A 22,525-nucleotide genomic window follows, 5' to 3' on the forward strand; every position below is an offset into this window, starting at 1 on the left:
GCAGGCCGCGCTTTGCCGTTGAGTCTTGCAGGGGCAGATGGAGGAGCTCCTTGAGCGATCCGGACAGGACGCATTAAAGGGCGGCTCAGCAGAGCGTGCAAGAGCGTGGGTGGCGTTGGCCGTGTGGCTGATCTTATCCCTGCCGTGCAAAATACTTAGGCTTGCGCTTAAAGCTAAATGGGTGCATTAAGCCTCGATTCAAAGCAGCACTTCAGCGTATTCTTCAGCTTCATCAAAATCGTAAGGATGATCCACATGCTTAATGTTAAGCGTGTACCTCATTTTTTTTCTTGACTGAGCTTTCATAATGAAAACAACCGCATACGGTGACTAGTTTAGTGTTATATTACTTCTCCAGGAAATCAGATAGTCACTTTAGCGCATATTTTTTAAAAAAATGTTTCTACCGATAATAGAGAAAGATTAAATGTAGAAAGAAAATATTAAATGAATTAATCTTCATTAACTGCATTTTCTATTAGTAGCAACTGCCATTTTCTATTTCTCCTCTTGCTTGTGCAACTGCTTCAGTGAAATAAATGCACTCTCCTAATTCCTTAACTGCTTACAATAAATAGGCTTCTTTTTAGCTTAGGCTGAATTAATTCAATTTCCCTGAGGACAATTTCAGTTTTTTCATTAGCTTCTTAGAGGGTCAGAGCTGGAGATGAGAGACTGGCTCAGCTAAAAAGACCCGGGTGAATTTTGTATTCGGTGGGAGGAGCAGGATGCCGAAGACTTGCGTTAAAGCCACCAAACGGTGGCTCCGGCAAGCGTTCGTGTGCAGCTCCTCTGGGCTTCGGGCAGCGAACGTGCGCCAAGCCCTCGTGGTTTTGCCGCGTGCTGGTTCCTCTCGTCGTCAGCTACGGGCGACAGGGCTTGCGCAGCCTCGGACTCCAGCTTCGAATTACCAAAGCAACGTGACGTTTTAAATAAAAGCCAAGTGAGAAGGGCCGTGTTGACATCTCTTGCAGGAATGAAAAAAAAGTGTTAGGCTGGAAGCGATATTTTCCCAAGACAAATCTTGCTTTTCACAAAACCATATGTTTTGGGGGAATGCTCCGCACGTGGATTTTGACCCGCTCACCTTTCCATGGAGATAATACCTCCGAGGGGGGACCCACCTCTGATCGCTTTTAATTTATCAGCAAAAAGAGCATCTGACACTCCCCGAATCAATAGTAAATAGAGACGTATGTGTCATCTCCCCCAGGGCTTTATAAATGGGCGCAGGCGGCCGGTTTTGTGGCAAGCAGCTCTGGTCTGCTTCGCTGCAGGCGGCTGAGCTTCATGAGCCCCAAAACGAAGGGGCTCTCGCGAAGACCTGTCCAGCCACGCAAAGACCTGTCCAACCACGCGAAGACCTCTCCAGCCACACAAAGACCTGTCCAACCACGCGAAGACCTGTCCAACCATGCCAAGACCTCTCCAGCCATGCCAAGACCTGTTCAACCACGCGAAGACCTGTCCAACCATGCCAAGACCTCTCCAGCCATGCCAAGACCTGTTCAACCACGCGAAGACCTGTCCAACCATGCCAAGACCTCTCCAGCCATGCCAAGACCTGTTCAACCACGCGAAGACCTGTCCAACCATGCCAAGACCTGTCCAACCACACGAAGACCTCTCCAGCCATGCCAAGACCTCTCCAGCCACGCCAAGACCTCTCCAGCCATGCAAAGGCTTCAATGCAGCTAGTTTAAAAGAAACAATCCAGGAAAACATTTCGTTCAAGTATCTCCTATGCAAGTACGTGCCGGGAGTTTCTCCTGAGCCAGCAGCCAGTCACGACAGTCATTTAATTCTGTGTTTGTACGGAAAGATTTAACTATTCATATAAACCTGATAAAGGGGGACGCTGCAGCGCTGCATTAGGTGGAATGATATGCTATGAACTTATCCGTAGCTCATAGGTAACACATTCCAATTATGAATTTCATCCTTAAAATCTTTTTTCTTATCTGTTTTTAGCAGCAATTGCTTTTTAATAGGAAGGCGATGAGAACGCTTTGCTTGTTTAAAGAGTTTGTCCTTGAAAAGAAGAGGTGCGGGAATCATCTGAACCGAAATGAAGGGAGAAATAAAGCTTTTCGCTTGGGCTTTCGTGGCTGGGCAACATCAGCCTCTAAAGAGCTCTCTTTCGTGTTTGTCTAGCTAAAGAATTTTTTTACATTCTTCAGCTTTCCAGACCTCTCTCTAAAAACAAGATCTCTCCGGGGATTTGTTTTCTTGAGTTATGGGTCATGTCTAAACCAGAGGCTCTGCTGAAAAATGGAAAGAATCTCGCTCTTTGGGAAGTCTTGTGGCTAAATGATTCAATCTGTTTTCTGACCAAGCGCTTTGAAGTCTACAAATTGTGGTGATTTAACCGCGCTTGAGGGTAAAAGCCCAATAAAGCGCCCGCTCGAGACGCAAAGCGCAGCAGCGTGCGCACACGTGTTTCAAACGTCCCACGCAATAAAACGATATCGAGCAGCAACGTAAATGGGGAACGCACGCCCGCGCTCGCACGTAAGGTAAAAATAAAGTGAAAAACAATGTTTTGCATTCCAAGAAATGCCTGGCTAGGAGAAGCAGCCCTCGCTCGTGACGGCCACTGCTTCTGGCAGCCGCTGTCCGTGCCCAGGCGTGAGTTATCTCGGGAAAGGTTAGCAACGGCCGCTGCGGGGCTCTGCGTGCCGGGGCCGAAGAAAAGCTACCCCAATGTTTCGTTTTGCTCCAACCGTTTTGCTTGTTTTAAAGCCCTCACTGACAAGGAATAAGAAGGCTCGACGAAGCCTTTTTCAGCGTTACGGATCCAGCTAATACTTCGAGTCGGTGTACCGATGCCTTCGCGTGGATTTATGTCGCTGCAAAGCGCGTACCGGCTGCGTAAGACCGCCTGGGTCTCTGCATCCCCTGGATCTCTGCATCCCCCCCAGGTCTCTGCATCCCCTGGATCTCTGCATCCCCCTGTGTCTCTACATCCTCTCGGGTCTCTGCATCCCCCCCTGGGGTCTCCGGCTGCCAGCAGCTCCCGGCCGCCTGCCTGATCCCTGGGCACAAAAAGCCACCGTCTGGGCAGCACCTGCTCCTGCTGGCAGGGGACGAGATGCCGACTTTTGTGTTTTGCTTTTTTGCATTTTTGTTTTTCCCCTAGGATGCACGCAGTTCAGCTTTTTTTCCCCCAAACTTGCCAGCTCCGGCTGAATTCCTTTTTGCTTTTGCAGCGCCTCTGGTTTTGCACCCCCCCCCCCCCGACGCATCGTATGCGCTCGAACAGGCAATTTTGCAGCATCCCATCTGCTCGGACCAGCGTGGCGTAGAAAGAGTAAATCACAGCCACCCCCAGCTTGCCCGGCTGCTTCAAACCACGCGAGCGGTATCAGAGAAGAGGCAGCTCTAAAGGAGCTGAAGTGCTCCGTGCAACGACGCCTAATTATTTTGCCAGCTGCTCCGTGCCCGGAGGAGTGACAGCCCACGGCAGCCTACGGCACGGCTGCAGGGGGGGGGCTGCTGGATTTTTGGGGCCAAACCCAGCCACCAGCCCCTGCGGCACAAACTGCAGGGTGCTAAACCATGAAGGTTTGGCAAATGCAGCTGGATGCCGGCCCCTCTCCAGCGGCACAGGACGGGACCCCCCCCGGTAAGGTCCGGCCACCGGGCAGAGCAGCCGGATTAAACAGCGGCGCTCGTCAAAGTTTTATTTTTATTTAGACATCCGACTAAACTAATTCTAGGTATGAGAATGTCTAAGAGGGAAAAAAAAAAAAAAAAAAAAAAAAGAGTTTGCTTTTTCCCCTGCATCTAAAAGGCAAAGGGCGCAGCGCGTCGCAGCAGTGACGTCAAGGCTTCTCCGGCTCGGTGGCAGCGGCGTGCGAGACCCAAGCGCCCCGGTGCCGGGCGGCCTCCCCACGGCCAGCCAGGATGGGCCACGCGCGGCGTTGCGGTGCATCGGGCTGCAGAGCCGCGCGCGTTACGCAGATCGACTGCTGCAAAACAGTTGCTAAAAATGCTAAAAAGCACATCATTAAAATAGGTGATTAAATACCTATGTAGACGTGTGCTTAAAGACTAGGTTTTAAATTCCTGCCCTAAATTAATTGATAACGCAGATGTTCTCCTTTCCGCCTAAGCACCTGCGTGCACGGCTGCGGCCTGCCCGCACACCGAGCAGCGGGACGGGACCGGCCCCACGCGCCGGCTAGGGTGCAACAGAAATGGGGCGATTCGCTCCGATCCACGGGGCTGCACCACCAGGTTTCACCAATTTTCTTCCGTTCGTATGTAGGCAAACTCCTACTGCTTCTCTCCAAGGGAGATTTGCGAGAGAAAAGTATTTAGCAGCTTTCGGCGGATTTTTCAGCATTTCTGCTGTGATACGCGTAACAGCGAAGTCTTTGAGTCGCCAGCGTTAATTTTTGTGAAGTGCGTGAATCAGTGAGCTAAAAAAAGTATTTCCGGCTGTACAGCTGTAGGATTGCTTCCTTTTCACAGGCCCGCTTTGAAACGGGAGGCAATCCTTTTCCTAGGCTGCTTATCGCTAATCGTGCGCGTTAATTCAAGGAGGGAAGAGAGAGACACTTGGCAGAACATTTCCCCTGGATACGGAGCAACTTCAGTTTTCGTAAGACTCTTGAGCAATTCCCTGGGGATCAGGAGCTGGCCTGGAGCTTCCCCTCGCCAGGGTTCAGCCGTTCGGGACAGCAGGATTTCCTGGACGGCTGAACGAGCTGCTTGGCCTGCAGGAGAACAGAAGAGGTGCTTCTGGGTTTAACGCGATGTCAGTGTGTTTTGCTGCGCTCGCTGGCCAACGTCGCAGCTCTGAGGACGGCGGTGGGGTGGCTGCAGCTCTTCTTGCACTTCAGGATCCCGGGTGGCTTTTGTGCGAAGGGAAACAGGTAAGAGAGGTTTGGACGAGACAAAGTCTACGGGGAAAATCGTTCTTTGGCGAGGGAGTTTGTTAGGAAGCAGCCCAGCGATCTGAGAATTAATGATTTGCTTTTCCACAAATCCCCCTTCCCTTAGGAGAGCCAGCACTGGGACGTGCGGCTGATACGTGTGGGGAATGGCAGTACCTGCGCTTGGGGCCGCCCGGAATAACTCTGAACAGCTGGCAAGACAGGCAGGCAGGGATATCCCTAATATCTCTCAAATAATAGCACACCTCGGAAATTTGAAAAAGCGGACAGTTTAGCGAGGAATTTGGGGTGTGTTTGGTTTTGCCGTCTGCGGTCTCACTGCTGGGTTGGTGTCCTGCTGGCTGCTCGCTCCTCATTTGGAAAGGATCCGGCCCTGAGGGCTTCCTAATCAGAAATATTCCACGAAACAGCAGGTCGCTGAATTGCACATGCCCCACACGGCGAGGATGGCAAATGCCGCTGAGGGTCGGCGGCAGCTCTGCTGCAGCACCGTGGCACATCCCAGCGGGTCTGAGGCGCCCGTCTCTGGCGGGTCCCTCGCTCTTTTGCTGCAGCGTGTGTTTAGCAAGACGCCTCAATTACTGTAAGTGACTGCATAACCCCGTTGTGTAATAAAAGACCAAAAAAAAAGGCAAAAGTTAAATGTTTCTGGAAATGGACTGAGACATGAAAATCTGCCAAATGTATTTTCCAGGGACCAAATGGTACTTAAGAGAAACATCTGACCAAACCACAGGCTACCAATGAAAATAGCTTTGGATTTACTGCCTTGCTCTCTTGAACAAGCAACTACAGGGTTGATGAGGGCAATAGTCTTGCAAACATCAGTCCCTCAAAAGGTAAAGAAAACCAGGCGTCTTCAGCTGGGGGCATCACCTCGGTCCAGGCTACAGCTACTTGGTTTCACAAGAGCAAACCTCTGATCCCACCTCCTGTTCAGAGGTCTAAAATGCCATTAGCCAAAACTAATAAGAGAAGTTTCAAATGAACAACAAAAACATCCTAATGGCAATTCTGGTCCGATGGAAACGGCAGAAATCAGCAATAACAGGAAAATAAAGCTGGACTCTGCAGTGAGAACTGCTCTCTTTCTGGGAAAAAAGATTATTTACTTCCAATCACGTGACAATGAAATACTTTTTCTGTTCCAAGGACACAGCATATGTCCAAGAGCTGGCTAAACAGTTTTGTGATTTACTAGCGCTCATTTTCCATATGTGCTGGAACCTGGGGAAGCTGGAGCAGTTTTAGAGAAAACTTACATTGTTCCAGCGTTTTTTTTTTTTTTTTGTCAGAAGAAAACTGTAGATAAATCAAAGCACCTTCATCTTCCATCCACCTACAGCAAAATACAGAAGTGACTGAAAAGGACTGAGCTGGTGTGATTAAAGCAGGGTAACACAACTAACGATCAAAGTGGTTTAATGGGAAACAGACCTTTGTTCAACTTGGTTTCTGCTTTTTGTAAAATTCCAAGCAGGGCTGAGCATGCTAATAGGATCTCCGTAATCGAAGCCATTTGACTTGTGACCACACAGCGTGGAGCAGGAACGATAGGAAATCAAGACTGCGCACGCGTTCAAAAGGATCAAAAATTACTCAAGAACTTGGAGAGATCTCAACAGTAAAATGTGACCGTGGGATCACCACCAGGAAGGTATGCTTCTAGTGAGGTTCCAGAGAGATCATTTCTTAGTCCTAAACTGCTTCGCGATTTTACCAAAATCCAGAAAACATTAAATCAGGGGATTAAAAAAAAAACAGCAGGATTTACAAAAAAAATGGGAGGGGAGTAAGCAATGGAGAGTAAGCGTCACCATACTGCTCAGCCAGCGCGAGCAAAGCCCGCCTGCGCGTGACAGGCAAACGCCAGGGAAAGGAGCACGGAGCGGCTCCCATGGGTCAGCGCCGTGCCTCGCGCAGAGCGGACCCGAGGCGCGTGCCGTGGGGGAGCTCCCGCCGAGCCGCTGCGGCCCGAAGCGGTACGGGTTGGCTCGGATGCAGAAACAGCCCGGTGCCACTAGCAGAAAGGTTACGGGGCATAACTACTGCAAGAATACTGTGTCCAGCTCTAGCGTCTGTGATTCAGAGAGAGGCGCAAAAACGGGAGGAGAGCACAGAGAAGCAAGCCACACGGATGATTAAATAAATATGCATTGAAAAACATTCCTCATAGCAAGGCTCACAAAATTATTGACAAAGGATTCGGTCTGTTTAGTTTAACAAAGGGAAAGTGAAGGGGCGACTTAATTATAGACTGTAATTACCTACAAGGGGTATTTTAAATGTAATAATAAAGAACATGTCAATCTAACAAATACACAGCAAGACGAAAAGACTGGAGGCTGGAACAAGACAAGCGCAGACTACAAATACGATGCAGCTTTTAGGTGTAACGATGATTACCCATTGGCAAAATACCCCAAGCCTCGGTGCTTGGTCTCACAAGAGGAATTTTTAAATCGCAGCTGCACACGTTCACAGAAGATCATCTCCCGATCCACGAGGAACTGATGGAGGGCCCGTGCTTCAAGGCTGAGCAGATGACAGTGGTCCTCGGGAATCTGTGGATCGCTGAAAGACCACTTCACCTCTGAGTGACATTTCATACACGAACCAGCGCACCGCCTTACAAATAAGGGCTGCCTTCTTAGGCAGAAAATTAGTCACTGATATAATTATGGCACACACGAGCAGAGGGAACAAAAACTCCTTTGATTACCATCAGAAATGGAAAAGGATCATCAGGTGCCACAACACAGGGCAATTACAAGCATCAGCAAGATAAGCAGCTGCCAGGACTTGATAAGGACTTCAGAAACACAGAGCAAACACGCATGCCTCAGCAAACCCGATCTTGCCCCGATTTCGCTGGGCAGGAGCACGCTGGCTGCGGCCAGGATCTCATCCTCGAGGCCCCCCGGGAGCCTGAAGTAGGCAACAGAGCGCTCACATATTGGGACTCCTCTCTCAAGAGTCCTAGCAACCGTTATGTCACACGACGGCAGAAAATCTGCCCGGCTGCCGGTGAGAAAAGCCTGCCTTTGCTTGATTCGCAGAGCAGTAAAGAACGGCCCACAGGAACAATGTCTGCGAGACCTTTCAAAAAGCAGCATTCGACGCTTTGGAGGCTACAGAAAGCCACAATTCACTTGTTTGCTTGCTCCGGTTTCTCCAGCCTCTGTAATTTGGGGGAAATGCAGCTCAGATAAGCCCGCCACACCGCATACTTTTATAAATGGCAGAAAAACCAAAACGCTTTTGCAGGAGCCAGTGAGGCTGATTTTCTATTCAAATCACATTCAAATTCCAGGCTAAGCCTGGCCTATGGTTCTGTACAATTACGTCCACAAAACACACACAAGTAACAAAGAACTAACGCACAAAGGCCATTTACACTACAGGTCAATTACTTTTTTTTTATTCAAAGAAAAAAAAGGTATTTTAATAAATACTGCAGAAACATTAACCAAACATACAAAGTGACTTCAACAATAAAAAAAAGTAATGGATGTCCTGTTTTATAACAGTTATAACTTATTTTATTTTCACAATATTTAAATACAGAAAGCACTTACCAGCTATTTTGTAATACTGCCCTAAGCGCATGGTTGCATCAGCCAAAAGCTTATTAATGGTGGTAAAAATGTCTTTTTGTGGGAAATAACTGGAATAGGTTTTTTCTTCTTTTAGCGGATGAAACAAAGTGCTGGGAACACATGGAGCTGAGTATTAACTATGGTAATCCTTTACCTTTGCACAAGTCAACAGGAACACAGCTTTAATACTTCAAAAATGAAGCATTATCATTGGAAACAATGCTTGTTCTCAACAAGCTATAGCCACACTGGTTCGAGCTTACAGTATCCTTTCTTTGAGAGAAGCCATGAAGTGATGCTGGTCAGTAAACAGTTGCAGACTATTTTAAAGGCTGATTTATTTAACAATAGCAATCAGTAAGCTAAAAAGAATTTGACTCATCTGGTTCACTGGAGTTATGCTTAACGATCGTTGTCTGGATATGTATATATTAGTCTTAAAGACTAAAGGCAGTATCCAGTTTCCACTGGGGACCCCTTAAGGCGTCACAGTTCTGCAGACTCCATTTCCTCAGTGTTCACTGGGAGCAAATGAAATCTGTAATAAGAGACGGTTGCCCCAAATATTCATATGAGAGCGCATTGCATACAAGCTGATCTGGCTCTGCTGGCTCATTTGCAGATTCTTGGTTTTGTTTAAACATAATTGCAGAGAACCATATGACAGAGTAGCACTTCCCCATAGCATTTTCAGAGGGCTAGATCTTGGGAACCGCTGGGCTCTTCAAGGCCTAATAGAGGCAGAGGAGTCTCAGGGCTTCCCCAGATGGGCAGTAAGGCTTAATGAATTACTTTTTAAAACTAAGCATCATTTGTAATCGTAGCTCTTTAGCACCTTTCATTTCATTTCATAGCTGAACCTACAGTGACACACCCATACAGCACACCAGAACTTGAGATCATTTCCATTTTAAATTACAATCACAAAGAGGAATGGAAAGTCAAGAGTCCTGTAACAGGCAGGTAGCTTGTCCCCACGTGCCAATCTGACCTGCAGCGAGGGCACCTGTAATACCGGGAAGTCTCAAACAATCATCATCTTCACCAACTTGCTCAAGTTTAGAAAATGCTGCCATCTCAGCCAGACAAACTCCAAACTTCTCACATACAGTGTTTTCCTCTAGGTGACCCACGGGCCTTCGTATAATTTCCATTTTAACGATGAGCTACTAGAAAATTATATCATATCCTTTGGAGAACCAACTATAAGTCACAGGGATAGCTTCCTAATGAGGAGGGCATATTAATAAAGTCTGTTTAAAAAAAAAGCTAAAGTATTATTTTATTGAAATCAAACTGGTAGCATCCTGGAGCAGAGCATTAACAAAACAAACAAGCACTGTCAAGGACATCTCTCTTCTTTGTGGTGCTATTTCTCCATTCACCCTCTCTTTTCTTAGCACATTCAAATATTTTCCTTTTTTTGGCATTTTCTTCCATGTAACATTTCTTGATGCCACCTCATTTAGAGCCATTTCTTCTCACTGCTTGGTCTACATGCTCAGTTCCTAAGTACAGTCTCACACAACAGGTGAAGAGTTTCCTTTAAAGCACTGGCGTAAGCCCTCATTATATACCATGTGGCTGTGTACTTCATTGAGCCTTCACCTCCCCCGAACACTCTTCCTCCTTCTTAAGGTAATCTAGGTCCTTCACATCACAGTGCAGCTCTTTGCTTTGTCCTTTCGCAAATCTGTAGCCACTGTAGAAAGTTCTGGCCTGCCAGGCATGTGTGAAATTCGCTTCGTTGCCCTCTGCGATTTATTTCGCTTAACGTTTTTATTTGTTTTATTCACGCATGCCAAGGTGGCAACATGAAAAATGTCTCTGACACTGTTTTCTGACTGTAAGGCTGAGCACTCAATATACGTTGCTGCTCCAATCTGTTTGGCCATATTTGCACCCTAAGGGAAAAAAGAACACACAATCAGTACCAAGCTTCCATACGGAGCCAAAACAAACCCCAGAACTACTCTTCAGCACTGTTTTCCATACACGATGTTTTGAGAAAACCAAAGCTAAAACATCACTGCGACAGCCAGCAACTCATTTCACAAAATAAACAGAGCTTTGGTTCCAAAATGTATTATACAAATATTCAGGCATTATTTCCCATGAGGGAAAATACCATTTTAAAGAGAGACAATAAGCTTAATGATCTGCAAATAGCTGCAGAAACCCTGAAGAATATTTAGTAGGGCCTTTCTCCAATGACACTCTTATGTCTTACTTGCACTGGTGAAGCATGTGCTCACTGCAAAAGGCATGAATTTGGCAGCTTTCAGCCCGGTATTTCCAGAGAGAAAGGGTATTTTGACTCCCTTACAGGCTAGTCAATGCGCCTTTGTCCTGGAGCAGAGCATGCAAGATAAGTCCTTGTTACATTNGGGGGGGGGGGGTGGAGGGGAAGAGGGGGATTTATAAGGAAAATAGTGTTTTGGGTTTCTGGGCCAGTCACTCAAACTTGCTCTTAGGGGAAGGGGAGAAATGGACAGTGGTTACCCAAGCCCTTCTTTTGCAATTTTAAGTGCATTAGAAATCAAAATAGAGATATTTGTTCCAGCAGTACAAGAAAAAATATCAAGCTACTTTGACAGATGACAACACTTCAGTATCCTGTGGTGGGTTTTACTACAGGAAGATGATACAGCATTGTTTGGAGAAAAAAGGAATCATTTTAATGGACTTTTATTTCTGAGGGACAGAAGTACAGAAGCCTTCCTAGTGAGTTACTAAATCCAACCAGTCTTGATGGGCCGCTCCTCATGCGGCCACATACATGAGACAGACAAACAGAGCACTGAAGTCACCCCAACCGCTCCCCTTTACTCCCAGCTGTAACAGCCAGGCTGATGGCACTTATCTATTCGGACCACGTGTCTCCATTATGCACTGTTTGCACTGCAGTGATGCAGGCAGCAGTCACCTTCTTATCAAGAGTAAGCATGACCCACTGACAAATCAGTGCTGGTTTCTAGGACCAAGCCCTCCTCACTTGAACACCTTAACTTCTGAGCTAAACCTACATGTTAGTGAGTCTGAAGTGTTTACTCGGGTGCAGCTGACTGGAAACTAGCTAGCATACCTGGAGACAGGGTGTCACCAAGAACTGAGTTTATCCTCCAGTACTTCCTCATGAAATTAAATGAAATGGGAAAACCCCTGAAGTCTGATCCCATGTTGACTTAGCAAGGCAAGGGAATATAGAAGAGTAAATTGTACGTCTTGACCCCAGAAGACTTGCATGGAAAATCTTGAGAAAGTATATGGGGAAAAATCACTTTTCTTCCCCAACCACTTCTCACAGCAGTGATGCATTTTAATATCAGAACAGACTTGATACAATCAGTCAGGAAGACGAAGGAAGAGTTATGGGAACTTTAAAACCACATTAAATCATAAGTTTTATAAATTACAATGTGAACTCAATTTTTTCCCCATTAACTTCCAATAGCTTTGGCATTTAGCTTTCATGCCAGACTATGTAATTAAGCAAATGAGATCAGGGAGACTAACCCCTTTAAAGCCCTACTGCTAAATTCTGCAGTGAAGCAGCCTTCTCTAGAATTAGCACACAAGATCATTGGGTTGTTTTACACTACTGCTGGGCATTAGCAACAGCAAGAACATAGAACCACTGCTCACCAAGCTTTCATTTTATGTCAAGTGCAAATAAAGTTGTGCAAGTTTGTGGAAGTAGGGCCCTCACTGTATCACGTACAGTTTTTCCTTTGCTGTTTAGCCAATTGGTGTATGTAATAGGTTCCTAGTCCTTTGTCTCCACCCGACTCCTGGTCCTAAGGAGTACAGGCTAAGCTGTGACAGGAGATGTGAGCCTCCAATTCCAAGTGTCAGAAAACATTTGTTGGTGGACTTTTAATCATTATTTATGGAGAAGAGTCAGATTTAGTCATGTCACTGAAGTACTGCAAAAAAAAGGAAGAGTTTAACATATGAACTTCAGATTGGGTATGTCAAATGGCAGACAGGATTTCTCTTTAGATTTCCAAAGGTCTAATATTTCTCCACCAAAATAGTATGGAAAATTGCAGCTCCAAGGCTGAACATGAAAACACATCAGTATAAGCCACCACTTTCATATAATCAAGACTGCATCTTCTGCAATAAGCAGGATTTAAAGGAAGCTTCTGAGATCTTTAACATTCTGGTAAAAAATGGTATTTTAGCTTCAAAGAGTATCATCTCAAATTGGAGATGCACATTTACCAAGTTAAGCACAGCAAAAAAGTTAATGAAATCAGCATAAGCCATCACAGTAAAACAGCCTATGTTATATTTTAATTAAGATACTCAAGTTTATAGCATCTCAGCATTTTTAATTTTAAACATGCTGTAGGAGGCTGTATTATTAGTAGTTGCGTGTTAAGAGCTGTTAGGTTGAAAAACCTGAGGCTTTGGCATAAGACATCAAAACCTGTTTGATAGTGTAGGATATGCACACTAGCTCAAATTACTTATGCAGCTATCATTTTCACTCTTATACCCTGCAGGATATCTGAAACCACCACTGTGATTCAGCTGCAATGCAGGATATACTTGTGAGTAATAAGGGGAAGTTTCTCTGGATCCTAGTTTTCCTCTATCTCCTGTCCTCCAATGGCTTGATTCCTTTCCCTTTCACCTCAGTTTCTTTATTCTCCTTTCCCAATGCCCTACCCCCACCCCCAAATGTCTGGCTCCAACCTTCACTTCCCCAGCAGCAGGACTTCTGCTAGGACCGAGGAAGCTTATTGGATTAGCTCCCTCTGAAGGTGGCAGCAAAGTGATATGAGAAGGTATTTTCAAGAACAGGATTTTAAGGAGTTGATTATATACAGTACTTGTCAGCATGCTAAAGTTGCATGTATGACATGAAAATTTGTCTTCAGTTTATGTTTGGTAACTAGTAAACGATTGGGAAATGTCACACCTCAGTTATCATTTTAGCTTCTCTGCAGTTTCAGAGAAGTGGTAACTTAAGTTTCCATCCAGTTCACTTAAAGGCTCTCTGCAACCAATGAGGCTTCAATCATCACAGAAACTTATGATGCTTAAAGCACACTGTGTGACTACATGATTTTTTACTGCATCCAGCCAACAAGCAGGCTTTGCCTTTACTCATCATAGCTTTCAAGATCACCTCCAACAACTACTAGGTAATGTGTTATTTGTCATCTTAGATGCATCCATGCTAAAAGGGAGGGAGATGGTGTTCAAGATGAATGCAATGACAGAAGGCAGTTTTACCCTCCACCCCCCAGTACAGCAGGCAACAACACTTACCTGATCGTAGGACACTGGTGTCTGCCTGTGATTGGAAAGTTCTACTAGTGTGCTCACATCCGTGCGCAGATCCGACTTGCAACCGACCAAAAGCATTTTGGTGTTAGGGCAAAACTCCTGGATTTCACCTTTCCACTGTAAAATTTTAGCTTGTTACTATACTGGAATCATTAAATGTTTAGATTTATTAGAGAAAGCAATGGAAACAGGAGGAATTTGGATAAGTCATGCAATTTTATGTGGAAATACTTTAAGTTTTACACAACCAATGAATGTTTAGTTTAAAGTTAAGCTCAGACTCTCACAATCCTATACACTCATTAGTTCTACTAACTTACTAATCAAAAGAGAATGAATGAGATTACTCATGTATGTAAACATTAAGACTTGCAGGTACGTCACTCCCCACAGGCAGCGAACAACTCACCATAGCCATATACAGACAGGAAGTAAAGGAAGCTGGTGTCATTACATTCACCAGTTCCTCAAAACTGAGCTATGGAAACATGCCTGGTACGACAAAGTATTGCTATGTATTGGCTCTCAGCTACATTCTAACACGTAAAAATACATTAACCTGTGAAGTGTTCAGGTGTGGTTATCTCAGTAATAAGCCATTCAAACAGAATTTGTGATATACTCTTTGTACTTATTTATACATTTATATCCCCACACATACAGGATTATTGTGAGAACTAGAAAGGCAACAACTCTACAGGCTAACTTAGCTTCTAAAGACTTGTTGGCATAAGTAGTTGAGAGGATAATCTTTAGTATTTTCTGTAAACTATTTAGAGCACTGCATGCTACTTTATTGCCACTGAATCAGGAATCACAGGAAAAAGGAATCTCAGGTCATTACACCTTAAAGGCAACACTGCAGAGTTTGAGTCATGCCCAGTGACCAAGGAGAGCAAGATTACCCTGTGAACACAGAGCTTGACTCTCCAACTAGAGTGTTTTAACTCAGCTGAGAATCAAGTACTGACTCCTGAATCACTGAGCTTCTGAAAAAAGTCAGGCTTGGTGTGGGTTTACACTTCTAGGCTATTGTTAGGTCTTCTTGATGTCTTCCGGCATCATTTGCTACTGGCTCCTAACTTAAGGCTGAGGAATAACAAAGTCATGGCATAGGTCTAAACACTTAGCAGATAAGTTAACTACATCTTTGAAAGATGAAGCTTTTCAGTTCTGTTAGATGAATATAGCTTTAGAGACAGCTTCTTGCTGCATCCAGCCTGGTATATTACATTATCCTTAACTACTCATTGGTGTTTAAGGGCAGAGGAATGACAGTTTTACTTCACGCCTAGAGCTTGTATTAGGCATTTTTTTTGTTTTCAATTAACTTTCATTCCTTTCAAACGAAGAGCTTGTGTTCTAGCAGTGCTAAACAGTCTGGACTGGTTCTATTAAGAGAGCAAAAACAAACAGACTGAGGTTTTCAGTGCAGGAAACAGCACCACTCTTCAGAGTTTTAGAGGCAGGCTACTTATAAACAGATCTGTACTCAAATGTTTCTCAAGCACTTGCCTTTTTTAGCACACTGTCAAGAGTTTCTGGACGACTAATGTCAAAACAAATCAAGACGGCGTCAGAATCTGGGTAAGAGAGTGGACGGACATTGTCATAGTAAGGGGACCCTGCAGGGAAACAAAACATTATCAGTTTTATGTTTAACTTTTCTACAGTCATTCAAGTTTTATTCAGAAAGTTTAATAAAGGTTTCAGTGAAGCTCTTTAACAGCAGCCAGCTACCATCTTTTCTTCAATATACTCAGTATTCCCAAAATATTATTTCAGTTGCTCACTTCCCCACTTTTGTTTCTTGCATACAAAATGAACTGCTCTCATAAGTAGTTAAGAGGGATGGCACCCTAGGGATTCATCTCCCACTGAAAGCTTGTGATGCTCCCCAATAACCAGGAAAGGGAAATCAGGTCAGAGCAGGTGCAAGTCCCAGTATTACTCTGCAGAAATTTGACTTGAGAAAAAAGAAATCTTACCCCCCCCAAGCTTCTTCAAAAATAAATTTGTCAAAGTTTTGACTTTAATTGCACTTTCTCTGAAAATGTTTAATAGCAGGCAAATAATTTGATGAGTACAGAAATAGGCCAGTCTCAGAAGTTAGACAATTTCTTTAAGGGAAAACATCTTAATATTTCTGTAGACTGAGTTCTGAAATAAATCAGTGATTTTTCTAATATTTAAAACACAAGTTCCAAGTGCAAAAAGCATCTTCAGTTGTCATGGCTACTGGCAATTTTCAGAAGACTCTGGTTAGAATTAAGGCACTTTCCAGCACTGACAGAAAAGGATTCCAATCCTGCAGGCATACCTGAGTGAGCATACCTATAACAAAGATTAGTTTGTACACCAACGTACATGCTTGCAGTAAACTTTCACATTTAGCCCATAAAGCAACTTTTGATCAATGAAAGATCACAAGTTAGTTTTATCTGATGGAATGCAAGCATTGCTTTGTGCATATCTTACTTCCAGCACTGTCAGGAGGTATGCTGGTTTTCTGCAAAGTGCAGAGTTACACCAATGTCTGCAGACTCAGATCTCATTTCTATCACCTGTTGAATTCTGAGAATGAGTTTAGGGAAAACTTTTCCTTTTTATAAAGGGTTCCCATCACATAACAGGTTTCAGGCCAAACTGAATGCTGGTTAAGTTTTACTTTCCAAGTAAAACACATTTCTCATTCCTCAATCAGAAGGGACCTAAAATATAGCATACATTATAAGTAACAAGAACACAGCTTTCAAAAAATCAGACATGAGTTTCAGGGTTATCATCTAATTATATCACCAATTTTCTTCAAACTACCTAAAACTAATTGTCTGAGGCTAAACAGATTATTAACCGGATTGGAGAAATTCCTCAAGTTTTTAACTGACAGACAGCTCATGCTGTTACACAAAGCAGAGGGGGAATGGTGTGAATGCATCACAGATGACTTCAGTTGGGCAGCTTATGCTAGGAGGAAGGAGTAAAGAATCCCAGGAATGTTGTTTTTGAAGTGAAGAGTAACACATGGGGAATGAAGCATTACCAAACTAGGTAGCAGAAGGTAGTTTGTCGAACAAGGCTATTTTATTCAAACGCTCATCTTCATAAATAATGTCAGTCTAACAGAGGCAACTTTCAAAAATTGCTTTTCAGAAACTGTTAGCTGTCTTCAACAGTAAATGGCACATTAGGAAGACATCTAAGCAAGCTGACCTGATGAGTAGAATATTCAGTCTTCTGGGCCAAGCTCTACTTGCAGTTACAGTCAATAACTGGAGAATAATTTAGTGAGAGCATGTTTATCTCCAGCACTATTATTACACTTAGAGCCCCAGGGCCAAGTTACTAGCCCGTGGCAGATAAATTGCCGAGGAGGGTGCCCATTAACCAGCCACCCATACTGCTCTGCGCAAGGACAGCTCCAGCCCAAGCACTCGTTCTGTGCTCCAGCTGGTCTGAGCACCACCGCTGCCTTGTGATGCTCAGGCAAGTAAGGGCAGGATTAGCTCCTTGTCTTGAAGATCATTATTGTTAGGCCAAATAGTTGCTCACAAAAAAGGAGTCTCAAAGCCTCACCCAGAAACTAATTCCTTAGACACATACCTAACTTCTCACTCACCAGTCTTCAAGGACACAACACACCATATATGTCCATCAGCGTGTGTTTATGTATACATACAGTCACCAGCTTCAGCCTAGGCTCCGCTTACTGTTCAGCTGTAGCTGTGTTTGTTTTGATGGTTTTTAGATTTTCTTTCCAAACCTCTCATATTAAAAATGCTGAACACTAGGAGGACGACATATAAAAGTACACTTTATTTTCTTCTGGGCAGTGTCATTTAAAGTACTCTGCCTACATGCTCAACAAAAGGTATATTCCCCAGTCACATTCAACAGCAGCAACCAGCTTTATTGTTGCACAAATAAAGAGCAGCTACAGACTTTACTCTGAGTCCGTTCAATATGGCATTTCATTATTTTACCCAGAGAAATCCTCAGAACCTAGGAATCTTAGGAATGAGACTCAAGTCTAAACAGACAATGTGAACACAGCCCAGTAAGACTGTTCAGTCTCTCAAGTGAGCCTGCAGATTTGAAGCCATGCCAGCCCACAAGAACATGAGGAGAATGCACAGCTACAGCTATGGTATGCCTGAAAAAATAAGCCTATTTGTTTTATCTTGTATGAACAGAATCAAATGCATTTTTGCCAGAGACAACTTGAGTCATTTTTCTGTTTTACCAAGGAATTGGATGATAATGCAGTCCATCCTATTCTGTGTGGAAACATTCTAATTGCCTCAAATTTCTTATTTGCCTGGCAGTTTAAATAATTTAGGCCTAATAAGCCAAGCATTTTAATAGTGGTCTACCCCCAAGTCCCCTGTTTCTACACAGAGTGAAATGTAAGAAGTTCAGCTTCTAAAGTGAATTAGAAGCCCTGCTCAGAATTATGCTTGGCTCTGGAATAGAGAGGACCAAAGCTTAAGCTTGAAGTGTTGCTGGTTTATTAAACAGCAGAATTATTCATAGTTAAAGCTAAGCTTTTCTTTGCTGGCTTAGTATTACTTGAAGCCACTAGATCCTTGAGCACTGAAGCTCTCTTTGCCTGCAAGTCTCAAAGCCACCATGAGCCACCCCAGAAGAGGTGACTCAGCCCCACATCCCACATGAGCTGAACCCAGGCAGCTCCTCCCTGCACTGAACTGCTCACACCACACCAAGCAGCCAGATATTAGCGTTTGGAGCCTTCCGGACTCCAGTCAACTGGATGCACAACAGACAAGCAGCAGTATTATCTCACTCCCAATGGGCTTACTAGTTATCAGCTACATAGAAAGTACACCAAATACTGCAATGGCAGCTTCAAGTAGCTGATTCACTGTTGATGGCCTTCCCCTTTCCAAACTCCTCTTGGTTATTTGTCTACTAAGTAGCATAGTGTGCCATCTCCAAACACAGAAGCATTACAATATTCATAGCATTTTCTACATTTATATTTGTAGACCTCAAATAGGACTACCAGTAGGTCATCTGACATTCAGTTGTCAATCCTAATTTTTCTCTGCCCCCAAAGGAAGAGAAACTGAAGATTAGTTACCATTATATTATCAAGGAAAAAAGTCACCACTGACTCAACATAACCAACTTGTAAGCAAGCTTAAAGGCAACAATAAAAATTGTCATTTTCCTTATGATGCTTACTGTCAGAGAACTAAAAAATAGTAACTTAAATTCTTTTGTTACAGATATTTTCTGAAAGATATTTCAGTAAGAACTTTGTAATTAACACTACATTTTTGTATAGACACTGAACACACTGTGTGCATTCAAATCACAGTAAAGCTAATTTGGTTTAAAGCTCTAAGGCCCTTCTGGATTTAATTATATGCTAATCCCCAGCAGCACTCAAGTATTCCTGGCCCTGTTGAGATTTTATTAGAGTATCCAGTACAATGTCCACAGTTTGACCAGTAAAACCCCTGAAATATACTGACAGATGTCTATCTAGTTAGTTAACAGCATTTAATTTGTGCCCCAGCCTTTGTTGAGCTAGTAACATGGATGACTATCAAAAAAGTAGTCACTTCTAACAGAATAGGGCAAAAACTTGGTAAACGCATGTTAAACCATGTGTATCTTCATAGACTTAAAGATTTCTAATATATATTAAGTATTCCTCATGGTGTCCATGAAATCACATGAAGCTTCTTTAGCCTCAAGAAGTTTCTTTCAAGTATTCTACCTAACAAAATAAATATACAGCTGCTAAACAGCTGAAGACTGCCATTCTGTATTACCACAGAGTGGGATAATTTATAATGGAGTTATTGCAACCAGACATTCCTGCTTTGAAAAGGATTGGTAGTCCAAAAAAACAATTGAAATTCAAATTGGCAAGTGCTGTCCTTAGTGCTGTGGCTAATTTAAACCCTTATAATGACTTGCAGAACTAGATATTATCCAAGTATTTACTAGTACTAATCTTCCTATTCCACTCTTATGTCTTGTCCCATATTTTGGGGGATTTACCCAAGATATACAACAGAAACTTCCCAACAAGCTTACAGCTAGCTTTAAGAGCTTCTATAAAGATAACTACAAAACATAGGGCATCATGTAGTTGAAAGTCCTCTAGTAAACACCACATTATTATTATACAAGCAATTATTTTATAGGTAAACCAAAGTCATGATAGCAGTGGGGCTTGTTTCCACCCTGATGCAAGACTTTTACCAAGGCTTTTAATTTTTTCCTCGTTTCCTCAAAATGGCAGTATCTTCCCATCAATAAAGATTCAGTGGGAAAACTGGCATTTACTTAACATATCGACTAATTAGCAAGGTAGCTCAATGCATGCTTGCTGTTAGAAAGTAGCATCAATTTTTAAACCCTCTTCAACTATTTTCTAAAGACTGCTTAAGTCATCTTGAGGTATCTGCAGTATCTTGCAACCAAACTTGGCTAAACAGCATCTTTTTATTTTAGGAGATAAAGAAGTATCCCAAGTGACATGGCCACTGTCTCCCTATGTTGCAGTGGACATTAACTTCCATTAGTATTTGGCAGTTAAGTCTTATTCTGACTTTAGTTAGACCTCTTCCTGCTTTTAAAGTCATTAAGACATTTACTCTAATTCAACAGAAGACTAGGACAGATCTGTAAAAAATGTATTAGTAAGAATTTAAGATAACGCTAAAACACTACCTGCTGTTGTCTCTTATCTGGTGATGCGTTTTATACCTAGTTCATAGGTTTGTTGCAACATTTCTTCTTACAGTCAATGGGAACTGCTGTTTACAAAGAGACACTTGATCTGCACAGTCCCACAGCCAGAGGAACTGCTGTTCAACACCACTTTATGCAAGACCAAGCATTTGATCTTTCAAACATTTCCTCTTCTAGTTTCAGATGGCAGACAAATTAGCCTCTTGATCTCAAGCCTCTAACTCAGTCAAGTTTTCTGTTAGTTCCACGAGGGGCCTCAAAGTACTACACACATGCAAAGACTGGCAGGTGTTTCTTCTTCCAGTGTCACCCATCTTTTGAAATGCTACAGAATATTTCATATGAGGGTGTCTCCAGCCTGTCATTTCTTTTATACACAGATTCCAAGTCTCTGCACCAAAGACTCAATCTGCAAGTATGTTGTATTTTAATAGCCAAAGATGTGTTTTACAGAATAATTGGAACTAGTCATTTTTCAGATGTTACTCCATGGTTTGTTACAGTGAGCCCAATAATCAGGATGAAAGCACAAGTCAGACATTCTAGAAGTCTAGCTTGGCATGAGATGAAGGAAAAGAAAGTCAGTTTAAAACTATGCTGATACTAGATGTGGGCAAAGAGACTGCCTTTTCCCAGTAAGAGTGTTGCAAGAATTTGGAATCATTTCCTGAACAGTAAAAGGAAAACCAGTTCACATCCTAGACTTTAAGGGTGGATACAGGTTTGATTTCTAGTAAGAGGGCCAGTTTCACATTTAGAAGAAACTCCTGGGCTCAAATTCAACATTAACATAAGCCAGCCACAAAACCTATAAACCTGCTTGAAGAAGAAAGGACTTGCATATCCTGTCAAGTCCCTTCAGCTTTTCCTCCATCACTTCTGCAGAGTTAGTGGCAATTCATGTGCTACCTCCAACCACCTCTCCCAGTGCACTCAACTCTAACTGCAGAGACTCACTGGCCATTTCCACCTCCCTCCAGCACTGGAGTTGGTGAAATTCAGGGGCACATCCTTGTCCCCCGGCAGCAAGTCTGGTCTGATTACCAAGCACTGCAGGATCTAGAGGAGCTACAGGCTTAACAGGAGATCTAGCTACAGAGCTGCAGTCTGAGATTCTCCCCACGACCAGACAAAGAAGCTCAACCTTTGCAGTCTTCTTAACAGGTGAAACAACCCAGGAAATTAGATCTACTATCAGGCATCTGAGCTGCTGTTTTATGAAATGGCCACTGAAGGCACAATCGGAAGACTGAAGGAAGACCCTAAGCACTTCTCTTCTGATGCTAGCATGCAAGAAGAGATCATTCCTGCTGCAGCCTCAGGAGACCAGAGATGCCTGCTGACCTCCTAGCCCTCTCGCTGCTCTAAAGCCTCTCAGCCAGGGGGAAGGAAGAGTGCTGTATTTTGCGGTTTTAAGAAAAGAGCCTGCAAGAAACTGCTGACTTCATTTAACATTAGCTTATATGAACACATCTTATCATTCTACCAGGGGAGAAAAGGATTTATACCCGTGGAGAACCGGAGCTACCATCTGGACCAGCTCAGACGGTCCCTTCAAGCCAAGCAAGGGGGGAAAAAAATCACACGCCACTACTGCATGCGCCTAGAGAGCTGTCAGGGTACACTGGGTTTGTCCACACCCTTCCTCTCCCCAACTCGTAGAAGTCAGATATGCGACTAAGAGTGTGTTTTAGCAGATTAAAAAAAGATGAGAACCAGATGCAGCTACCTGCCCCACGCGGCTGCCCTTCACATCTGGGCACACATCCCACTGGGGGGGTGGGGGGGTGGTGGCGGCCAGAGCGGGCTCCCCGAGGCAGCGGAGGCGTTCAACCCCCCCCCCCCAAAAAAAAACCTCCCTCGGAGCCCTCGCTCCGTCGCCGGTCACCTCAGAGGCGGCGGCGACGGTTGGGGCAAGATGGCGCCCCCGCGGGGCGCACCTGCCGCGGGGGGGGGCAGAACCGGCGGGGTCCGGTCCGGCTGCGCCTGCCCCCC

The 22,525-nt window shown here is 44.0% G+C and overlaps 1 protein-coding gene across 1 annotated transcript in view; it reads right to left on the reverse strand.

The window, feature by feature from the left end:
• Positions 1–8,364: 8,364 nt before the first annotated feature.
• RND3 (Rho family GTPase 3) overlaps positions 8,365–22,525 on the reverse strand; it is a 14,762-nt gene continuing 601 nt past the window's right edge. Inside the window, exons 3-5 of the mRNA XM_026089013.1 lie at positions 15,317–15,426; positions 13,784–13,918; positions 8,365–10,404 (exon numbers count right to left, since the gene is read on the reverse strand). Of these exons, the coding sequence (XP_025944798.1) occupies positions 10,153–10,404; positions 13,784–13,918; positions 15,317–15,426 (497 nt within the window). The 3' untranslated portion in view covers positions 8,365–10,152. The remainder of the gene's footprint in view (positions 10,405–13,783; positions 13,919–15,316; positions 15,427–22,525) is intronic.

Source organism: Apteryx rowi, unplaced genomic scaffold (assembly GCF_003343035.1).
Source record: "Apteryx rowi isolate R43461 unplaced genomic scaffold, aptRow1 scaffold_8, whole genome shotgun sequence".
NCBI classification, from domain to species: Eukaryota; Metazoa; Chordata; class Aves; order Apterygiformes; family Apterygidae; genus Apteryx; species Apteryx rowi.